Source organism: Thalassophryne amazonica, chromosome 8 (genome assembly GCF_902500255.1).
Source record: "Thalassophryne amazonica chromosome 8, fThaAma1.1, whole genome shotgun sequence".
In the NCBI taxonomy this organism is placed as follows: Eukaryota; Metazoa; Chordata; class Actinopteri; order Batrachoidiformes; family Batrachoididae; genus Thalassophryne; species Thalassophryne amazonica.
In genome coordinates this window covers 14,320,063-14,338,852 of record NC_047110.1, presented here as the reverse complement: position 1 = coordinate 14,338,852, position 18,790 = coordinate 14,320,063, and the positions used below count along the sequence as shown (strand labels likewise).

The 18,790-nt window shown below is 40.8% G+C and overlaps 1 protein-coding gene across 1 annotated transcript in view; it reads left to right on the top strand.

Annotated features, from left to right (window-relative positions):
• Window positions 1-284: 284 nt before the first annotated feature.
• Window positions 285-18,790, top strand: part of tbc1d15 (TBC1 domain family, member 15) — a 45,910-nt gene continuing 27,404 nt past the window's right edge. Inside the window, exons 1-4 of the mRNA XM_034175757.1 lie at window positions 285-445; window positions 13,063-13,270; window positions 15,554-15,656; window positions 15,854-16,048. Of these exons, the coding sequence (XP_034031648.1) occupies window positions 319-445; window positions 13,063-13,270; window positions 15,554-15,656; window positions 15,854-16,048 (633 nt within the window). The 5' untranslated portion in view covers window positions 285-318. The remainder of the gene's footprint in view (window positions 446-13,062; window positions 13,271-15,553; window positions 15,657-15,853; window positions 16,049-18,790) is intronic.

Here is an 18,790-nt window from a genome sequence, read left to right as displayed (position 1 = left end):
CTGCAAAAAATGAAAAAAGTTGAAAATTTAAATGCTGCATGGAACGAACCATTGTGGTTCACCTCACTCTCAGCCAGTGAAGAATTGTTGATCATCCTGTCACTAAAAGCACATGTTGTTGTCCACCAACGTGAATGCAGCATTAGACCCATGTGACTAAAATCTGCACCGTTACCCCCCACTGTGTGCTTGTTTGCCCCTGTGGTTTGAGAGCATTTTGAGGGTATCCCTGGTGCTGCGCAGATCAGAGAACACAATGCACTTAAACTGAAAGGTTTCAAAGGGACTTGGTTTTGTTTTTAGGATTCCAGTTCTGTGATGGAGTGGGCCCAGTGTCCTGGTGAGAGGTCTCATCAGCTTCTGGATGCACAGCAAAGCTATGAGACTGAGTGGGATATGGTCAACACGGTGTCCTTTAAGAAGAGAGCTTGTTCAAATGGAGAAGGTAGGCTTTCCATTTTTCAGCATTTTAGTCATTTAGGCTTCCCAGAAATGTACAGATTGTGCAAATTTATGCATAAGAGCCTCAGAATTACCTTTTGAAGTTTTGTTTGTGCATATCAAAAATACCCTTTAACATTCAGGGTTGTGACATCATCTTCAACAACTATTGAAATTTTGCCTTCAATGCCGGTTATACTGTTGCCATTATGACAGAGGTTTTGTTTGTTTTTCCTTTCAGTTTGAGTTTAAGGAAGATAATTTTAGAAGTTTTTATTGTTTGTGTTTTTTGTATTTGAAGTGGCATAAACAGTTTAAAATATGTGAAATTCCAAGTGTGCCAAAACTTTTGATGGGCACTGTATCTAAGAACAAGCTGCACCCCCCCAAACCCCCAAACAGTGCTTGAATGGAAACGGTACAGTTGATAAGAAACCCATTCATTCTCAGAATACTTAACATTCAAGTGGTATGCAAATACAAATACCCTTTAAAATTTTTTACAGAAAATACACCTTAATATGAAAAAGCAAGGGTAAGTATACCTCTTAGAACTCTTAGAAATGGGGAGCCCTAGCATTATTTTTGGGATTTGATTGATGTGACAAACATTTAACACAAACTAATCACACAACTGAGCATGTTCATACGGGTGTAATTTAAAAAACAAACAAACAAACCTGTGCTTTCAGACACTAATGATCCATTGTTGGTGCACTTCGTCATTTTGGAGACTTGTATTGCGCTCTGACAGAGGAATGGCACAGAATGCTTTACGCCGAGAGAACAGTTCTGCTGCTCACCCCCACCCCCCAGCCATCCTGTTTCTATTAAGTCATACATCATCACAAAACTTGCACAGTTCAAATAAAAGAATCAGTGTCATACTTTTTATTTATTTATTTATTTACATTTCTGCCTTTCATGTGAAAATGACTTCATATTAGTAAGCATTCAGGTTTCTGGGCACCACTATCAATCCAAGACCTGAAATGGACAGCCATCATAGACATAGTGGTGAAGAAGGCCCAGCAGAGGTTGAACTTCCTGCGGCATCTCAGGAAGTTCAGGGACTTTACCTATTTTTTTTTTTTCCTGTCATCAGTGGGTAGATGGCAGTGGAGGCCAGCGTTGGCAGCAAAGTTTTTGTCCACTGCCAGTTATTGAAACGGCTGGATATATTTGATCTTTTTTTTCCCTGTGTGGCTGATAGGCAGATCTTATTGTTGAGTCCTTGTTATGATCTTTGTTCATTTTTTGTTGTATAGCATTTTGCACAAAAATTGTTAAAACAATAACTGTTTTAGCTCATTTATGTACATTTATCCTGTCATGGGGTGCCTGTACATGCAGTAGTTAGAAAGTTTACTGATCTATCACAGGGCTGACAGACTCTCTGAAGGTTGAAAGGAATGGGGTGTTTGCATGGTAAGTTCTGCTTCCTGGTTTGCTAAGTTTTAGCCACCATCTGCACACTACTTAAAATGTAAGGTGCTGTGCGACACATTGACGGTTAAACCTCTGTAATTTGTAACTCCTGCTTTAAGTAGAGTTACTGCTTATAATCATCAAGTAGCTGTTGTAGTTTGATTTTTACAGTAGCTGCAAATTAGTTTTGTTTAAATTCTGCCAATAAGTATGGTTGCATCACAGGATAAAAACAAAGTTCATTTCTGATCATTAAATTTCATTTATTCTTTTGCTGGAATTATCATTCCATCTGTCTGTACTTCAGTGTTGAAACATTTTGGCTGCATTTTTCATTACACAGGGTGCGAGTGCTTAAAACTTGTCTGTCGCTGACATTGCCTCCCTAAAGACGTGCTTCGCTGCATTCCAAAACTTGTACAGATGACTCAACATTTAACTCTGAACTCACCAGTGCATCACTAGCACTAAGCAGCATTTACTTGTGGCTTAGTCAGCTGATACTTAGAATCCTGTCAGTTACGTAGCAGGTTAATTGGATGGTCTGTCTGTCCTGGCAATGAAATAAACAGTTAATCCATCAGGCTCTGTCATCAGTCACTCTAAGTAGTACAGCCACAAGAATATAGTACCAAGAGGCGACACTCAATAGAACGTCCCATAGCAACAAGCAACAGATTCCCCCATGGCTTCGTTCTGCCGCCGCCATGTTGGGCTGTTTTAAACCCGTCAGACCCACTCAGACTGTGGTCAGACCACATGATGTAGCTGACTAAAGAAGCCAAAATCACCGCAGCTGTTGCAAAGGTGACTTTTTTTTTTGTGTCTTTTCCTCATACTTTTATATTTTGAATAAGTACCTTAGTACATGAGTAGCCTTAACACATTCATAATGTGTAATGAGCCAACACTTCAACCATACAGTCACTTTCACTTATGTGTCAAATCTGTTTTATTGGATTAATATAGTTTGACATCACAAATATAAAGCATATTACAGCTAATTGAATATACGCCACAGACAAACTAAACTGTACACATCCATAAAATGATGATCTAATGTGTTGATAGCATTGTGACTCTTTGTCAGAAATCAAAACTGACATTTGAATATTATGCATTACTTTCATTTGCATTGCTTTGTGTTGGTCATTAGATTGAGTCTTCTGAACTGTGGTTCATATTTCTGTCTGAATCCGAAGCTGTTAATGTCTGTTTCCATTCTAAACAAATCCACGCCCAGCGAACAGGAAGACTTGCTGTGAGATCCTGTCTTTTAATTTTTTAAAATGAACAAAGGCAAAATTGACATCATTTGAAGGAGCACAGAGTAAATTAAGTCTTTTTTCAAATCTGACCTGTTGACATTTCTCTGAGTTAAAAAAAAAAAAAAATCACAGTTTAATGAGAACATATCCACATAAAACATTTGGAAGTGCTTTAATTCTTATCGTGTAAATAACCGCAGCATTTTTAAAGAAGTCCCTCAGTGTTTGCTCTGGGTGCATTTCTCAGCCCAACAAGCAGAGAATAAATCACTTATTTTAAGAGCTGAAAGTCTTTTCTGTAATAATTTTATTATTCACAATGGTCCCAGAGTTCACCAAAGCTATCCATCATGTCTTCAGTATTCTTCCCGCGATGAAAATAATCCCCAACTAGTGTGTTGGCCGTGGGGATCCATGGGTTCTAGATTGGGTAGTGTTTATTAAATAGGTAGCTGACATTTTTCAGAGGTGGTAATAAATTATGCAAAGTTTCTATAATGATTTTAATTGAAAGTGCAGGAAATTAAAATGAGAAAGTTTTGTGAATAATTGTATTTATTGTTTGGCACATTTAGTTGATATCATGTGGCAAGGTTGAGATATTGCCTTTGTTCTAATTTCTCAAAACGTTTTTAGTCCTATCAACTTTCCCTTTCGCCGTGATCTTTGACCCAAAATACATTAGCATACTGAATGGCAAATGTCAGCTCTCCCCAGTTTCTCCATTATCAAAATTACACACATGCACGTATGTACTGGATTTGTATGTGTACACCTACACAGAGGCCACTTTGCTTTTAATATATAGACAATAATAATGATTCATCAAGACAATAAAAGTATGTTAAGTACTGCAGGGTTTCCACAGCGCCGTCAGTGGCTATTGTCTAAAATGCGTCAGGTGTCGTCTTGATAGTCTCTTGAAAATCTGCAAAACTGACTTTTGAGAAGCAACACAGATGTGACTCAACACCAAACTTTGCACATACAGCCTACAGACCTCAGAAGCTTAAGTTAAAATGAGCCTGATGGACCACAACCTACCCCAAAAATAAAGGAAGAACTTCCTGTTACAAACACCTAACACAGGAAGTTGGGGTTATCTTTGCCGCAGTAAGTCTAGTCTGGACAAAACTCATTGGTCTGATGCAGAATGGTGCAGAGAGGCAGTCTGATTCAATAGTTTTGGTTGGACACTGAGGGATGCCATAAATCTCATCTTAAAATTGTCCAAGGGAATTGTACAAATTTGATTATGGTTAATCTTGGGACAGCTCTTAATTGAACTGTATACATCATGATTGATCAAAGGCGGTGTGGCCTATAGGCTTTTTAATTTGAAAAGTGGCCATAGCTTGCACCATTCAATCAATCAACCACCTCACATTTGTGGCATGGTGACTGTTATCTATCCTCCCTCCCTTCCTCCTTAAAGCTTAAGTAATTAAAATCATCTTGAATAGTCCATGAGCCAGTAATTGGTACTACTTCAGGTGACGAAATGACACTTAGAATCCAGCCTCAGTGTAGCACAGCCTACACAAAAATGTAAGACAGCAATCCCAGGGTGGCAGCTGTAAAAATGCTCCAATCATGTTGAAAACTGTACCCAGTGGTGGGCACACTTTGATAATCCAATAACAGATAATTATCGAAGATAATGTTTTCATTATCTTTTTTAGATAACTTTAAAAAACATTATTGGACCAATTATCTTCCGATTAATTTCTGTCCGATAACTTTTAGACCGACAAACAAAGTAAACAAAGCTGAACAGCGATAAGCATTTTTAAAATTTAAAAAAGTTCAGCACCTACCTGTTAAAATTTTTATAACAGATGAACAGTTATACTCTCTGCTAACAGAAGAGAGCTGCTTCTATGACAAGCATCTCTATCCTCTGTAGACAAAGGAGAAATGGCCAAAAAAAAACAATAATTTCCTTTAACCCATACCGATATGCTGGCAATATCACCTAAGTCATCCAGAGGCATACATTTTTAACTTATGGTTCAAATTTTAACCAAACTAATTTTGGACAAGTTATTTAAAATTACTGTCATGTCTGAAGTTTTATAAAGTGAAAATATCAGATATACGAGGTCTGTCCATAAAGTATAGGTCCTTTTTATTTTTTTCAAAAACTATATGGATTTCATTCATATGTTTTTATGTCAGACATGCTTGAACCCTCGTGTGCATGCGTGAGCTTTTCCACGCCTGTCGGTGACGTCATTCGCCTGTGAGCACTCCTTGTGGGAGGAGTCGTCCAGCCCCTCGTCGGAATTCCTTTGTCTGAGAAGTTGCTGAGAGACTGGAGCTTTGTTTGATCAAAATTTTTTCTAAACCTGTGAGACACATCGAAGTGGACATGGTTCGAAAAATTAAGCTGGTTTCAGTGAAAATTTTAACGGCTGATGAGAGATTTTGAGGTGACACTGTCGCTTTAAGGACTTCCCACAGTGCGAGACGTCGCGCAGCGCTCTCAGGCGGCGTCATCAGCCTGTTTCAAGCTTAAAACCTCCACATTTCAGGCTCTATTGATCCAGGACGTCGTGAGAGAACAGAGAGTTTCAGAAGAAGTCGGTTTCAGCATTTTATCCGGATATTCCACTGTTAAAGAAGATTTTTTTTAATGAAAGACGTGCGGACGGGTCCGCGCGTCGGCTCGCAGCCGCCGCGACGCTCCGCCACAGGAAAAACACCTCTGTTGGAAGCCTTAAGGACAAGTTGGAACATGTCCAGCTGTTAAACAATTTCTCATATACTCACTCCACTGAAAGCCATCAACACGGAGGTGTTTTTCCTGTGCCGCACCGCGTCGGCTGCATCCCGACGCGCGGACCCGTCCGCACGTCTTTCATTAAAAAAATCTCCTTTAACAGTGGAATATCAGGATAAAATGCTGAAACCGACTTCTTCTGAAACTTCTCTGTTCTCTCACGACATCCTCGATCAATAGAGCCTGAAATGTGGAGGTTTTAAGCTTGAAACAGGCTGATGACGCCGCCTGAGAGCGCTGCGCAACGTCTCGCACTGTGGGAAGTCCTTAAAGTGACAGTGTCACCTCAAAATCTCTCATCAGCCGTTAAAATTTTCACTGAAAACCATCTTAATTTTTCGAACCATGTCCACTTCGATGTGTCTCACAGGTTTAGAAAAAATTTTGATCAAACAAAGCGCCAGTCTCTCAGCAACTTCTCAGACAAAGGAATTCCGACGAGGGGCTGGACGACTCCTCCCACAAGGAGTGCTCACAGGCGAATGACGTCACCGACAGGCGTGGAAAAACTCACGCATGCGCACGAGGGTTCAAGCATGTCTGACGTAAAAACATATGAATGAAATCCATATGGTTTTTGAAAAAAATTAAAAGGACCTATACTTTATGGACAGCCCTCGTATGTGTTAGTTTTAAAGTAATGTGCTAATTTTTAAGGTTTTGTGAGAACATGCTGTGCCCACCAGTGCATTATGGGTAGGATGATGTAATCTCAGTACGATCATGACAGGACAGTTGCATTTCAGACACTCTGTTCAGGCTCCACGGATAACAGCATTAAACTCTAGTGCCTAAAACTCTCGTGAATATATTCTCTGGGTTTATAGACGTTGTTATTGTATTTGCGTTTGTTAAATTCCACGCAATTTAAATGTCGCAGACAGGGATTATCTGGAATTTTGTTTTCAATGCCTCTACTGGCCAGTAGTGTTCATGGCAGTATTCGCCCTAAGTACTAAGCGTCTGGGCACCAATCAACTTTTTGGCTTTGCAAATGGCTTTTTTTTTTACAAATGAAGTTTAAAAACAAAACAGCAAAAAAATAAAATAATTACAAGACAGCTCTGCGGTGGCACAGCTCGCACAGGCACAGTGCGAATGGTTAGATGCTTGTAGCTTTTCAGCAGCATACCCTCATGATGGCCGACCAGAATAATATCAAACAGGTTTGATTTTCATTGGACCATACGATCGGCGATCAGGAGGTGGTCCTGAGATGTTAAACGCAGCTTGTTACTCCATGTACACTACACGATGCAGGACGCCCGATTAACCTGAAACTCGGTCCAAAAAATTCCTGCATGAAAAATCATCTCGCACAGTATAAAGCACGTTTTACAACGTCATAAAATGTGCGCACATTCTCTCCACATGCAAAACATTTTGCGATGACACTTCAGGGCTCCGTTAAAAATGCCTGTTTTTACAAATAAAAAAATTGAATATTTTACAAAAGGACATTTATCTGTAAACACCAACACACGACATTAGCGTGTTGGTTTACATAATGAATGACTGAACCAATCAGTGTTTAGCAGAGGCACTTTACCCAGAATCCTTTGGCTGTATTTTACAAAACCTCAGAATTAGTGCATTATTCAACATTAAAAGATATATGCTATATTTTAACTTTGTACAAATGACAGAATTGACATTAATGGAGTTATTCTATCGGTATTAATGTTATTTATAAATCAAAACCATAAGTCAATATGACTATTTTTCAAGACCTACGCCTGACCGGAGCATTGAGATTGATAAAGAGCTTGCTTTATGGCTGCTCTGAGTGCCTCTATGCTGGGAGCTCTGTAGTAAACAAGAGCTTCCAGCAGGGGCAGAATGTTCAAAGAAAAAAGTGTAGTCTCATTGTTTGGGTCTGTTGTGTTTCTTTTAATATTAGTAGAAGCTATTGTGGCATTAAAACTTAAATTGGTTTTATTAGTAGTAAATGTACCAGAGACAATATTGGAAATGATCTGTTATCGGTTATCTGTAACTTCCGATACATTTTTGGGTGGTTTATTGTTTTATCTTTATCGAAGATAACTTTTCAGTTATCTGATTATCTGCTATCGAAGTTAATTTTTTGGTTATCTGTGCCCACCACTGACTATACCACATTAGTTGGCTATCATAATAATTCCAAAAAGGTAAAGTTTGGACTATCTATGACTGAATGTTCTGGAGTCCAGCGAAAAATCACGTCAGAAATTTGTCCAGCTTTTCATCATCAGCTCTTTATGCTTCCAGATGGCTTACAGCGTATACTGGATTTGTTCTTTTTGTGTGTGTCTCTGTTAGAAGAATTAGCAGTATCAATTAGCTCCTTCATATTGTTGTTGGCCAGTAAACAAACTCAGCCCCCAGTAGTGTGAGCATGCGCGGTGGTCGGGTGTGTAATATCACATTTCATATAGCACCAAATTTACACGCTAAACAAGACCTATTGCATGGTCAATGAAACACACGCCAATGGTATGAATAATCCATGTCACGTGACATACAAGCCACCAATCAAATGGCAAGGATCCACTCAGCCGTTGCATAATACATGATAGCACTGCTTTTCTTTTGACCTGCACTTGTGAATGTGGCAGTCTCAGAGGCTTTTGAACATGTGCGCTCAAGAACTTTTTTATTAATTTAAAAAGAAGTTTGAATGATTTTTTTTCTTGATTTATAGTATTTTTGATTTTTCTCTGCTGCTATCCAAGTAAAGTCTTTTCATAAAAAGCTAAAATTTTATGTGCTGAATATTGGTTCAGTTTTTCATCGTGGCATTGGATATTTTTCCAGGTATTTTGAAAAACTAGATTCTAGAATTCTACTATGTGGCACAGGCATGATTTGGAAAAATATGCCATGGTTTTGAAAACACAAGCTAAACTGGCCATGTATCATGCTATTTTCAACAGCACCATGCTGTTTTCTGGTGAGAAACCATCCAACCAACCTACCATCCACACTGGGAAAAAAAGTATGTTCAATTTACATTAAAAAATATGTACATCGGTTGCACATATTAATGTTCTGTTTACTAAAAATGATTAGTTATGCTCAATATACTGAATTCTTATTCTTATTCTCATAGATCATGACTTTTTATGTTGATTTAAAGCTTTTCTTTTATGTTATGTATATGAAACTACCCTATGTTTAACCAACATGACTTTTTATGTTTAGTTTATTTAGTCATCATCTGTTAAAGCACATGATGTTTTTTATATAAAGTATATGCAGTGTTTTTTTATGTTATCAACCTAATCTGTTCAAGTAGATCTCACACTATTAAGTTATAAGCTTCTGCATACATTGCTATTTCTGTATGTTTGGTTCTGTTATCTACATAATTAATCCAGCCTAATCTCTCAACTCCAGCATTTACTACCATAAAATTTTCAAAAACATGAGGCATGAAGAAAAACATTTCTTTTACAACAGCTGAATTTTGTCAAAAAAATAAGACAACTTTAACACCAGACTATAAATCCAGTTTAGCACATCTCACTTGTTAGAACAGATCCTTTTCATTCACAAGGACAACACTTGTTGACCAGGTTATCAAGAGTGCATGATGAGAGTCTTCTTCTACTGTTGGCAACCAGCTTATATGGAGCATTACCACCTCCAACTGGACTGCAGTGTTGGTCAGGAGGCTAACATCACGCGGCTAACTGCTTCACTGGTAAAGTTTTCCGTCCCAGGAGGCGGAGTTTCCAGACAAAACATAACTACTTCTTTCTTTCTTACACTCAACAAAAATATAAACGCAACACTTTTGGTTTTGCTCCCATTTTGTATGAGATGAACTCAAAGATCTAAAACTTTTTCCACATACACAATATCACCATTTCCCTCAAATATTGTTCACAAACCAGTCTAAATCTGTGATAGTGAGCACTTCTCCTTTGCTGAGATAATCCATCCCACCTCACAGGTGTGCCATATCAAGATGCTGATTAGACACCATGATTAGTGCACAGGTGTGCCTTAGACTGCCCACAATAAAAGGCCACTCTGAAAGGTGCAGTTTTATCACACAGCACAATGCCACAGATGTCGCAAGATTTGAGGGAGCGTGCAATTGGCATGCTGACAGCAGGAGTGTCAACCAGAGCTGTTGCTCGTGTATTGAATGTTCATTTCTCTACCATAAGCTGTCTCCAAAGGCGTTTCAGAGAATTTGGCAGTACATCCAACCAGCCTCACAACCGCAGACCACGTGTAACCACACCAGCCCAGGACCTCCACATCCAGCATGTTCACCTCCAAGATCGTCTGAGACCAGCCACTCGGACAGCTGCTGGAACAATCGGTTTGCATAACCAAAGAATTTCTGCAGAAACTGTCAGAAACCGTCTCAGGGAAGCTCATCTGCATGCTTGTTGTCCTCATCGGGGTCTCGACCTGACTCCAGTTCGTCGTCGTAACCGACTTGAGTGGGCAAATGCTCACATTCGCTGGCGTTTGGCACGTTGGAGAGGTGTTCTCTTCACGGATGAATCCCGGTTCACACTGTCCAGGGCAGATGGCAGACAGCGTGTGTGGCGTCGTGTGGGTGAGCGGTTTTCTGATGTCAGTGTTGTGGATCGAGTGGCCCATGGTGGCGGTGGGGTTATGGTATGGGCAGGCATCTGTTATGGACAAAGAACACAGGTGCATTTTACTGATGGCATTTTGAATGCACAGAGATACTGTGACGAGATCCTGAGGCCCATTGTTGTGCCATACATCCAAGAACATCACCTCATGCTGCAGCAGGATAATGCACGGCCACATGTTGCAAGGATCTGTACACAATTCTTGGAAGCTGAAAATGTCCCAGTTCTTGCATGGCCGGCATACTCACCGGACATGTCACCCATTGAGCATCTTTGGGATGCTCTGGACCGGCGTATACGACAGTGTGTACCAGTTCCTGCCAATATCCAGCAACTTTGCACAGCCATTGAAGAGGAGTGGACCAACATTCCACAGGCCACAATTGACAACCTGATCAACTCTATGCGAAGGAGATGTGTTGCACTGCATGAGGCAAATGGTGGTCACACCAGATACTGACTGGTATCCCCCCCAATAAAACAAAACTGCACCTTTCAGAGTGGCCTTTTATTGTGGGCAGTCTAAGGCACACCTGTGCACTAATCAGCATCTTGATATGGCACACCTGTGAGGTGGGATGGATTATCTCAGCAAAGGAGAAGTGCTCACTATCACAGATTTAGACTGGTTTGTGAACAATATTTGAGGGAAATGGTGATATTGTGTATGTGGAAAAAAGATTTAGATCTTTGAGTTCATCTCATACAAAATGGGAGCAAAACCAAAAGTGTTGCGTTTATATTTTTGTTGAGTGTAATACAACCCCTGGCAAAAATTATGGAATCACCGGCCTCGGAGGATGTTCATTCAGTTGTTTAATTTTGTGATTACATCAGACATGCTTGAACCCTCGTGGGCATGCGAGAGTTTTTTCACGCCTGTCGGTTACGTCATTCGCCTGTGGGCAGTCTTTGAGTGAGGAGTCGTCCACCCGCTCGTCGATTTTTTTTCATTGTTTAGGAATGGCTCAGAGACTGTTGCTTTGTTTGATAAAATTTTTTTCAAAACTGTAAGGCACAACTGAGTGGACACCATTCAATAAATTCAGCTGGTTTTCGGTAAAAATTTTAACGGCTGATGAGAGATTTGGTCTGGTAGTGTCGCTTTAAGGACGGTCCACGGCGCCTGACGGCGATCTGCGCTTCGAGGCGGCAGCGTCTCGCCGTTTCAAGTTGAAAACGTCCACATTTCAGGCTCTGTTGACGCAGTAAGTCGTCAGAGAACAGAGAACTTTCAGAAGAAGTCGGCATGAGGAGTTTATTCAGACATTCCATTGTTAACGGTCATTTTGTAATGAAAGAACGTGCGGGCAGAGTCGCATGTCGGGCTGGAACCGACCGCGGGGTGTCGTGGCAGGAAAAACACCTCCGTTGGAAATCTTAACGGGCAAGTTGGAACATGCCCAAGCTGTTAAACAATTTCTCAGTTACTCACTTGTTGAAAGCCATTAAAAGCCGCCTGAATTCTACAAATGGTTTTCAACACGGAGGTGTTTTTCCTGTCGCGGCGCACACAGATTTGCCGAGTCGTCACGGAAACGACTCGGCGAATTTTGCGCGTACGTCTTTCATTAAAAAAATGTCCTTAAACAGTGGAATGTCCGCATAAATTCCTCATGCCGGCCTCTTCTGAATGTTCTCTGTTCTCTCACGATGTCCTGGGTGAATTAAGCCTTAAATTAGGATGTTTTAAGCTCGAAACAGGCCGACGACAGCGCCTGGAAGCGCTGCAGGACGTCCCGCTCCGTGGGAAGTCCTTACACTGACAGAAACACCCCATAATCTCTCATCAGCTGTTAAACTTTTCACAGAAAACCATCTTAATTTCTCGAATAGTGTCCACTCGGATATTCCTCACAGGTCCAGAAAAAATTTTGATAAAGCAACGCGCGCCGTCTCGAGCAGCGTGTGAAACAAAGGAATTCAGCCGAGAGGGCGGGACCACATCTCACTCAAGGCCTGCCCACAGGGAAATGATGTCACCGACACGCGTGAAAAAACTCACGCATGCGCACGAGGGTTCAAGCATGATTGGTGTAATCGCATGTCATTCAATCCATATAGTTAAAAAAAAAATAAAGGGTCGGTTTATTATCTAAGAGACCTCGTATATACAAACTACATATTTGTACAGTGAACGATCCTTCTTTTCCCCTTTTTTCAGTGCATCCATCCATTTTCTATACTCTGTTGCTTCCATTAAGGGTCACGGTGTGGCTGGAACCTACCCAGCAGTCATAGGGCGTGAGGCGGGGTACACCCTGGCCAGCACGCCACATATAGACAGACAAATACATTCAAACATGCACGTGCACTTACTGTCGACCCCTTACCAGCTCCATTTGTTTGGTAGGTTCCACCAATACAAGAACAAGAAGTTAGTCTACATAGCCCTGATTTGTTCTGATGTGTTGCTGAATTTCACTAAAGACACGCTGACAATAATTGGATCCTCACCTTATCAGAGTTAGTGTGGTAATGCTCGGACACTAAGTCTCTCCTTTTTATAACATTTTTTTTCTTTTTTACCTTTGACTTTCAGGCTCCCTGAACCACAGCAATGAGAGGAGCAAGTGGGCCATTACCTTCAGCGTCTGTGACCTCTGGTCCATCACAGTGAAGGAAGAAGGATGGACGTTTTTGGTCTTCAAACTGAAGGATTCATCTCTGCCTCTACCGGCCTTTCACTTCCACCAGGGTGGAAGTACAGCGTTTCTGGACAGCCTGAGAAGATTTGTGTTGGTCAGCGAGTGAGTAATCCACAGCACTCAATTGTAATTGATAGCCACAAGACAAAATAAATTTTAGAATATAGGCTGTTGTGCATCTGCCTTTAGTTTCCATGTGCTGCAATATGCCATCTTTCCTCTAGTCCTTGCATTGATCCAGTCATATGATCACATATCTTTTGAATTTTGATGATAATTTTCCTCTGGAGAAATTGTTTGGGAATTCCCATGCAGTGGCTGGAGGTGCTGTATGAGTGATCAGTGAGCACATTTATCTGTGTGCGCACAGATAAATGTGGATGACCTGCAGTTATGAACTGCAGCTGGCCAGTGTATGTAGGTAAAGTTGGTAGATCAGAAACATATTTTATTTTATACACCCAACATGATTGTTAAATGGAACACGATTCTTCAGCTCAACAGCATTATAATGTATAAGGAAACCCTACTGCACATCTATGTAGACATTGGTGTTGGTCATTCCCCTCACCCCCCCCAACCCCATCTTTTCCCCTTAAGTTTTTCTTAAAACTTTAAATGTTTCTAAAGCATTCACATCTCCATGTTTTCTTCACCTACATGTTATGTTGTTTTAATGTATGGTTGAAAAGCATCACTTTTTTTATTTTTTGCATATGAAGGAAGATTTTCTGTCTCTGCTGTCCGTGTATGCTGACAACGATAGTAGACTGTTTTATTCCAAATTCCACCATGTTGATGTTACAGTGCATTGTAACCTTTGAAAAAAATGAGGGGTGGTGCTCTTCAAACGCTTGTCTCATCGTATCATGCCCCAGGAAAGGCTGCAATATCTTTACTTCACATTTTTGGGCATTAATTCTGATTATTTTCCACACAACCTTTGTGGAGAGACAGTTGCTAGCTGATGCAACTTTTCTTGCACCTAAACTAACAGAAGCATTGCTTTCATGTGGAACTGTTATGTGAGCAACAGCGTATGTTCTGATTGGCCACTATAATCCCAAAAAATGTTGAGGTAGGTCTGGTAACTGTAACGTTCATAAATCTGTTCCTTTTATCTTGTTTTAGTGAAGTGAAGCTTCATCAGTTTTTGTGGGTGGTTCATCTGTGGAATGATAGTTTGTGATTGAATTCTGCTTTGAAACTTTTTCCTCCCTCCAAGGTGTCATTCGGGATATTTATGAATTTGAGACATTTCATTACAAGGAAAGGGATTCGAAAGGGATTCTCTAACGTCTGTCTGGGTTTGTGGTTTGGCTCCCACAACATCACAGACATAAGCAGCCTTCCACCTGATGAACCAAATGTCATTTTAGATTATTTTCTGATGGACACAGGGATTATTTTTCTTTGTCTAAGCAAAGATAGCGGTTATTAAAGTTCTTATCAAAGCCATTCATAATAAAAAATTGTGTGCATCAAGTTTCTCAGGCACACAGATCCAGTCAGGATGATATCTTGGCAGGTGTTTCCTGCTGGCTGAACTGTCTTTGGGTTTGTACCTCACTGGATGAGAGGCCCAGATGGGTTTCAGTTTGTCAGTATGTCTGTAGCTAAATCTCAACAACTCGTTTTTTTTTTTTTTGTTTGTTTGTTTTTTCCATATTTACTGTCAAACTAAAGCCTAATGCCTGCCATATTAAAATGATGATAAATGACACAAAACCGTGACTTTTACTAAGCAGATCTTGGCTCATGGACAGATAACCACAAACCTCACCTCCAAATCGGAATAAAACTCATTTTTCAGCTTCTCCAACAGATGGACTATATCTGCTGGTACAACATCTTCTCAGCTATGTTTTATGTTTTCTTGATATGTTGAAGTCATGTTGAGGCTGTAGAGGTGTCAGTATCACAGTCTAGTGTCTAAAAAAATAAAACAAAAAAACAAAACATTACAGCACCATGAGTTTGTGTGTGTTTCATAAAACAAGAAAATAATGCAACACTTGTTTTAAATTCCATTTTTCATCTGTTGAAGTAAAAGATCTAACGTTTCTTGTTTGCACATAAAGCCTTACTTTTCAACAATTTTGTCCACAAACAATGTTGCCACAGTTACTTTGAAAAGTTACTTTTTTAGTTGTTTTATACGGTTACTTTATTGGCAGCTGCTGACAACTTGTAACTAATAAGATAACTAGTAATCTAACTTGGTTACTCTTAAGATTGAATAATCAGCAAAGTAACAATTTCTTTCGCAGCTGCTAATGAAGTAACTATAAAGAAGCTGTAAAAAGTAAATCATAAAATAACTTTTCACAGTTACTGATCACAGTGCCTGGTGTTTGCCAATCATTTTATTTTATTTTTTCAAAGGGCTCCAGATGATGAAGCATGTCTGATGGTCAGCACGCCAAACAAGGCTTTGTCACAGTCTTTTGAGAACCTTCTGGATGACAACAGTTATGGCCTTGTTAATGTAAGAAGCTAAACGTCATTAGTATCAACATTTGTCACTTTTCTAAAGTGTAAACTACTTTGTTTTCACAAGAGGTTAATCATGTTGTGATTATGTAGCGTCAAACAAAGATTTAGTTTTCTGTGTAAGCTTGTGTTTATCATTGATAGACTGTAAACTTTGGATGAGATTTTAAGAATTCAGTTTGTCTACCGCAGAAGTTCAAGAAGGACCCATATGTTGCAACGCTGGGTGGCTTCTCCAAGGTCACCAACTATATATTTGATGCTCTCCGTGGGTCAGAGGAGCAGCACCAGCGGCCTCCAGAGGAAGTGGCCGACCTGCTGGGTGAAGTCATCCCTGGACTTGAGATCAACCAGCAGGAGGAGCCAGGCTTTGAGGTCATCACCAGGGTGAGTGGAAGGTCATTGTTTACTTGTCATACGATGCTGACTTTGTGGGAATATCGAGGCTCCATCATGGAATTTTAGGGTTTTTCTGTACGTACACTCGGGGTGGGAAACTCCAGACACAATTCGGTTACGATTCAAAAGACTGGGATTCGATTACAAAATGGCAGGGCTGTGAAAACTCAGCAGATCCCCAGAATTCCATGGATTTCATCATGGGGAGGAGGGGGGTGTTAGTGTTGTACTCTGTAATTGTGATATTCACTGAGTTTGTAAAATGCCTATTGCAATGCGTTCTTAATTTTTTTTACATTGTGCAATTTTTATAAATCCGCAGACACTGATCTGTATACAAGGTCTATTAGATAAGAAACCGACACTTTTTTTTTTAACTATATGGATTTGAATGACGTGCGATTACACCAATCATGCTTGAACCCTTGTGCGCATGCGTGAGTTTTTTCACGCGTGTCGGTGACGTCATTTCCCTGTGGGCAGGCCTTGAGTGAGATGTGGTCCAGCCCTCTCGGCTGAATTCCTTTTTTGTTTCACACGCTGCTCGAGACAGCGCGCGTTGCTTTATCAAAATTTTTTCTGGACCTGTGAGGAATATCCGAGTGGACACTATTCGAGAAATTAAGCTGGTTTTCGGTGAAAAGTTTAACGGCTGATGAGAGATTATGCAGTGTTTCTGTCGGTGTAAGGACTTCCCACAGAGTGGGACGTCGTGCAGCGCTTCCAGGCTGTTTCGACCTGAAAACATCCTAATTTAAGGCTTAATTCACCCAGGACGTCGTGAGAGAACAGAGAAGATTCAGAAGAGGCCGGCATGAGGACTTTATGTGGACATTCCACTGTTTAAGGACATTTTTTAATGAAAGACGTGCGCGCAAATTCGCGAATCTGTGTGCGCCGCGACAGGAAAAACACCAAATGTCCGTTAACAATGGAATGTCCGAATAAACTCCTCATGCCGACTTCTTCTGAAAGTTCTCTGTTCTCTGACGACTTACTGGGTCAACAGAGCCTGAAATGTGGAAGTTTTCAACTTGAAACAGCGAGACGCTGCCGCCTCGAAGCGCAGATCGCCGTCAGGCACCGTGGGCCGTCCTTACGGCGACACTACCAGACCAAAATCTCTCATCAGCCATTAAAATTTTTACTGAAAACCAGCTGAATTTATCGAATGGTGTCCATTCAGTTGTGCCTTACAGTTTTGAAAAAATTTTGATCAAACAAAGCAGCAGTCTCTGAGCCATTCCTAAACAATGAAAAAAAATCGACGAGGAGGGTGGGCGAATCCTCACTCAAAGACTGCCCACAGGCGAATGATGTAACCGACAGGCGTGAAAAAACTCTCGCATGCCCACGAGGGTTCAAGCATGTCTGATGTAATCACACGTGATTCAAATCCATATGGGTTTTGAAAAAAATAATAAGGTCGGATACTTTCTAATAGACCTCGTAATAGATACAAAATCAGTGTCCACACAGAAAAATACAGTGAGGAAAATAGTATTTGAACACCCTGTGGTTTTGCAAGTTTTCCCACTTAGAAATCATGGAGGGGTCTGAAATTTTCATCTCAGGTGCATGTCCACTGTGAGAGACATAATCTTAAAAAAACAAAAAAACAAACCAGAAATCACAATGTATGATTTTTTTTTTTTTTTATAATTTATTTGTATGTTACTGCTGCAAATAAGTATTTGAACACCTGTGAAAATCAGTGTTAATATTTGGTACAGTAGCCTTTGTTTGCAATTACAGAGGTCAAATGTTTCCTGTAGTTCTTGACCAGGTTTTCACACACTGCAGCAGGGATTTTGGTCCACTCCTCCATACAGATCTTCTCCAAATCTTTCAGGTATGGAGTTTCAGCTCCCTCCAAAGATTTTCTATTGAGTTCACAGTCTGGAGGACTGGCCAGGCCACTCCAGGACCTTGAAATGCTTCTTACAGAGCCCCTCCTTAGTTGCCCTGGCTGTGTGTTTGGGGTCATTGTCATGCTGGAAGACCCAGCTATGACCCATCTTCAGTGCTCTTACTGAGGGAAGGAGGTTGTTTGCCAAAATCTCACAATACATGACCCCATCCATCCTCCCTTCAATACGGTGCAGTCGTCCTGTCCCCTTTGCAGAAGAGCACCCCCAGAGTATGACGTTCCCACCACCATGCTTCACGGTTGGGATGGTTTTCTTGGGGTTGTTCTCATCTTCTAAACATGGTAAGTGGAGTTGATTCCAAAAAGCTGTATTCTGGTCTCATCTGACCACATGGCCGCCTTCCAGGCCTCCTCTGGATCATCCAGATGGTCACTGGTGAACTTCAAACGGGCCTGGACATGTGCTGGCTTGAGCAGGGGGACCTTGCTGCCCTGCAGGATTTTAAACCATGACAGCATCATGTGTTACTAATGTAATCTTTGTGACTGTGGCCTCAGCTCTCTTCAGGTCATTGACCAGGTCCTCCTGTGTAGTTCTGAGCTTTCTCAGAATCATCCTTACCCCACAAAGTGAGATCTTGCATGGAATCCCAGACCGAGGGAAATTGACAGTCATCTTGTGTTTCTTCCACTTTCTAATAAATAATCATAACAGTTGTTGTCTTCCACCAAGCTGCTTGCCTGTTGTCCTGTAGTCCATCCCAGCCTTGTGTAGGTCTACAGTTTTGTCCCAGGTGTCCTTAGACAGCTCTTTGATCTTGCCTATGGTGGACAGGTTGGAGTGTGATTGATTGTGTGAA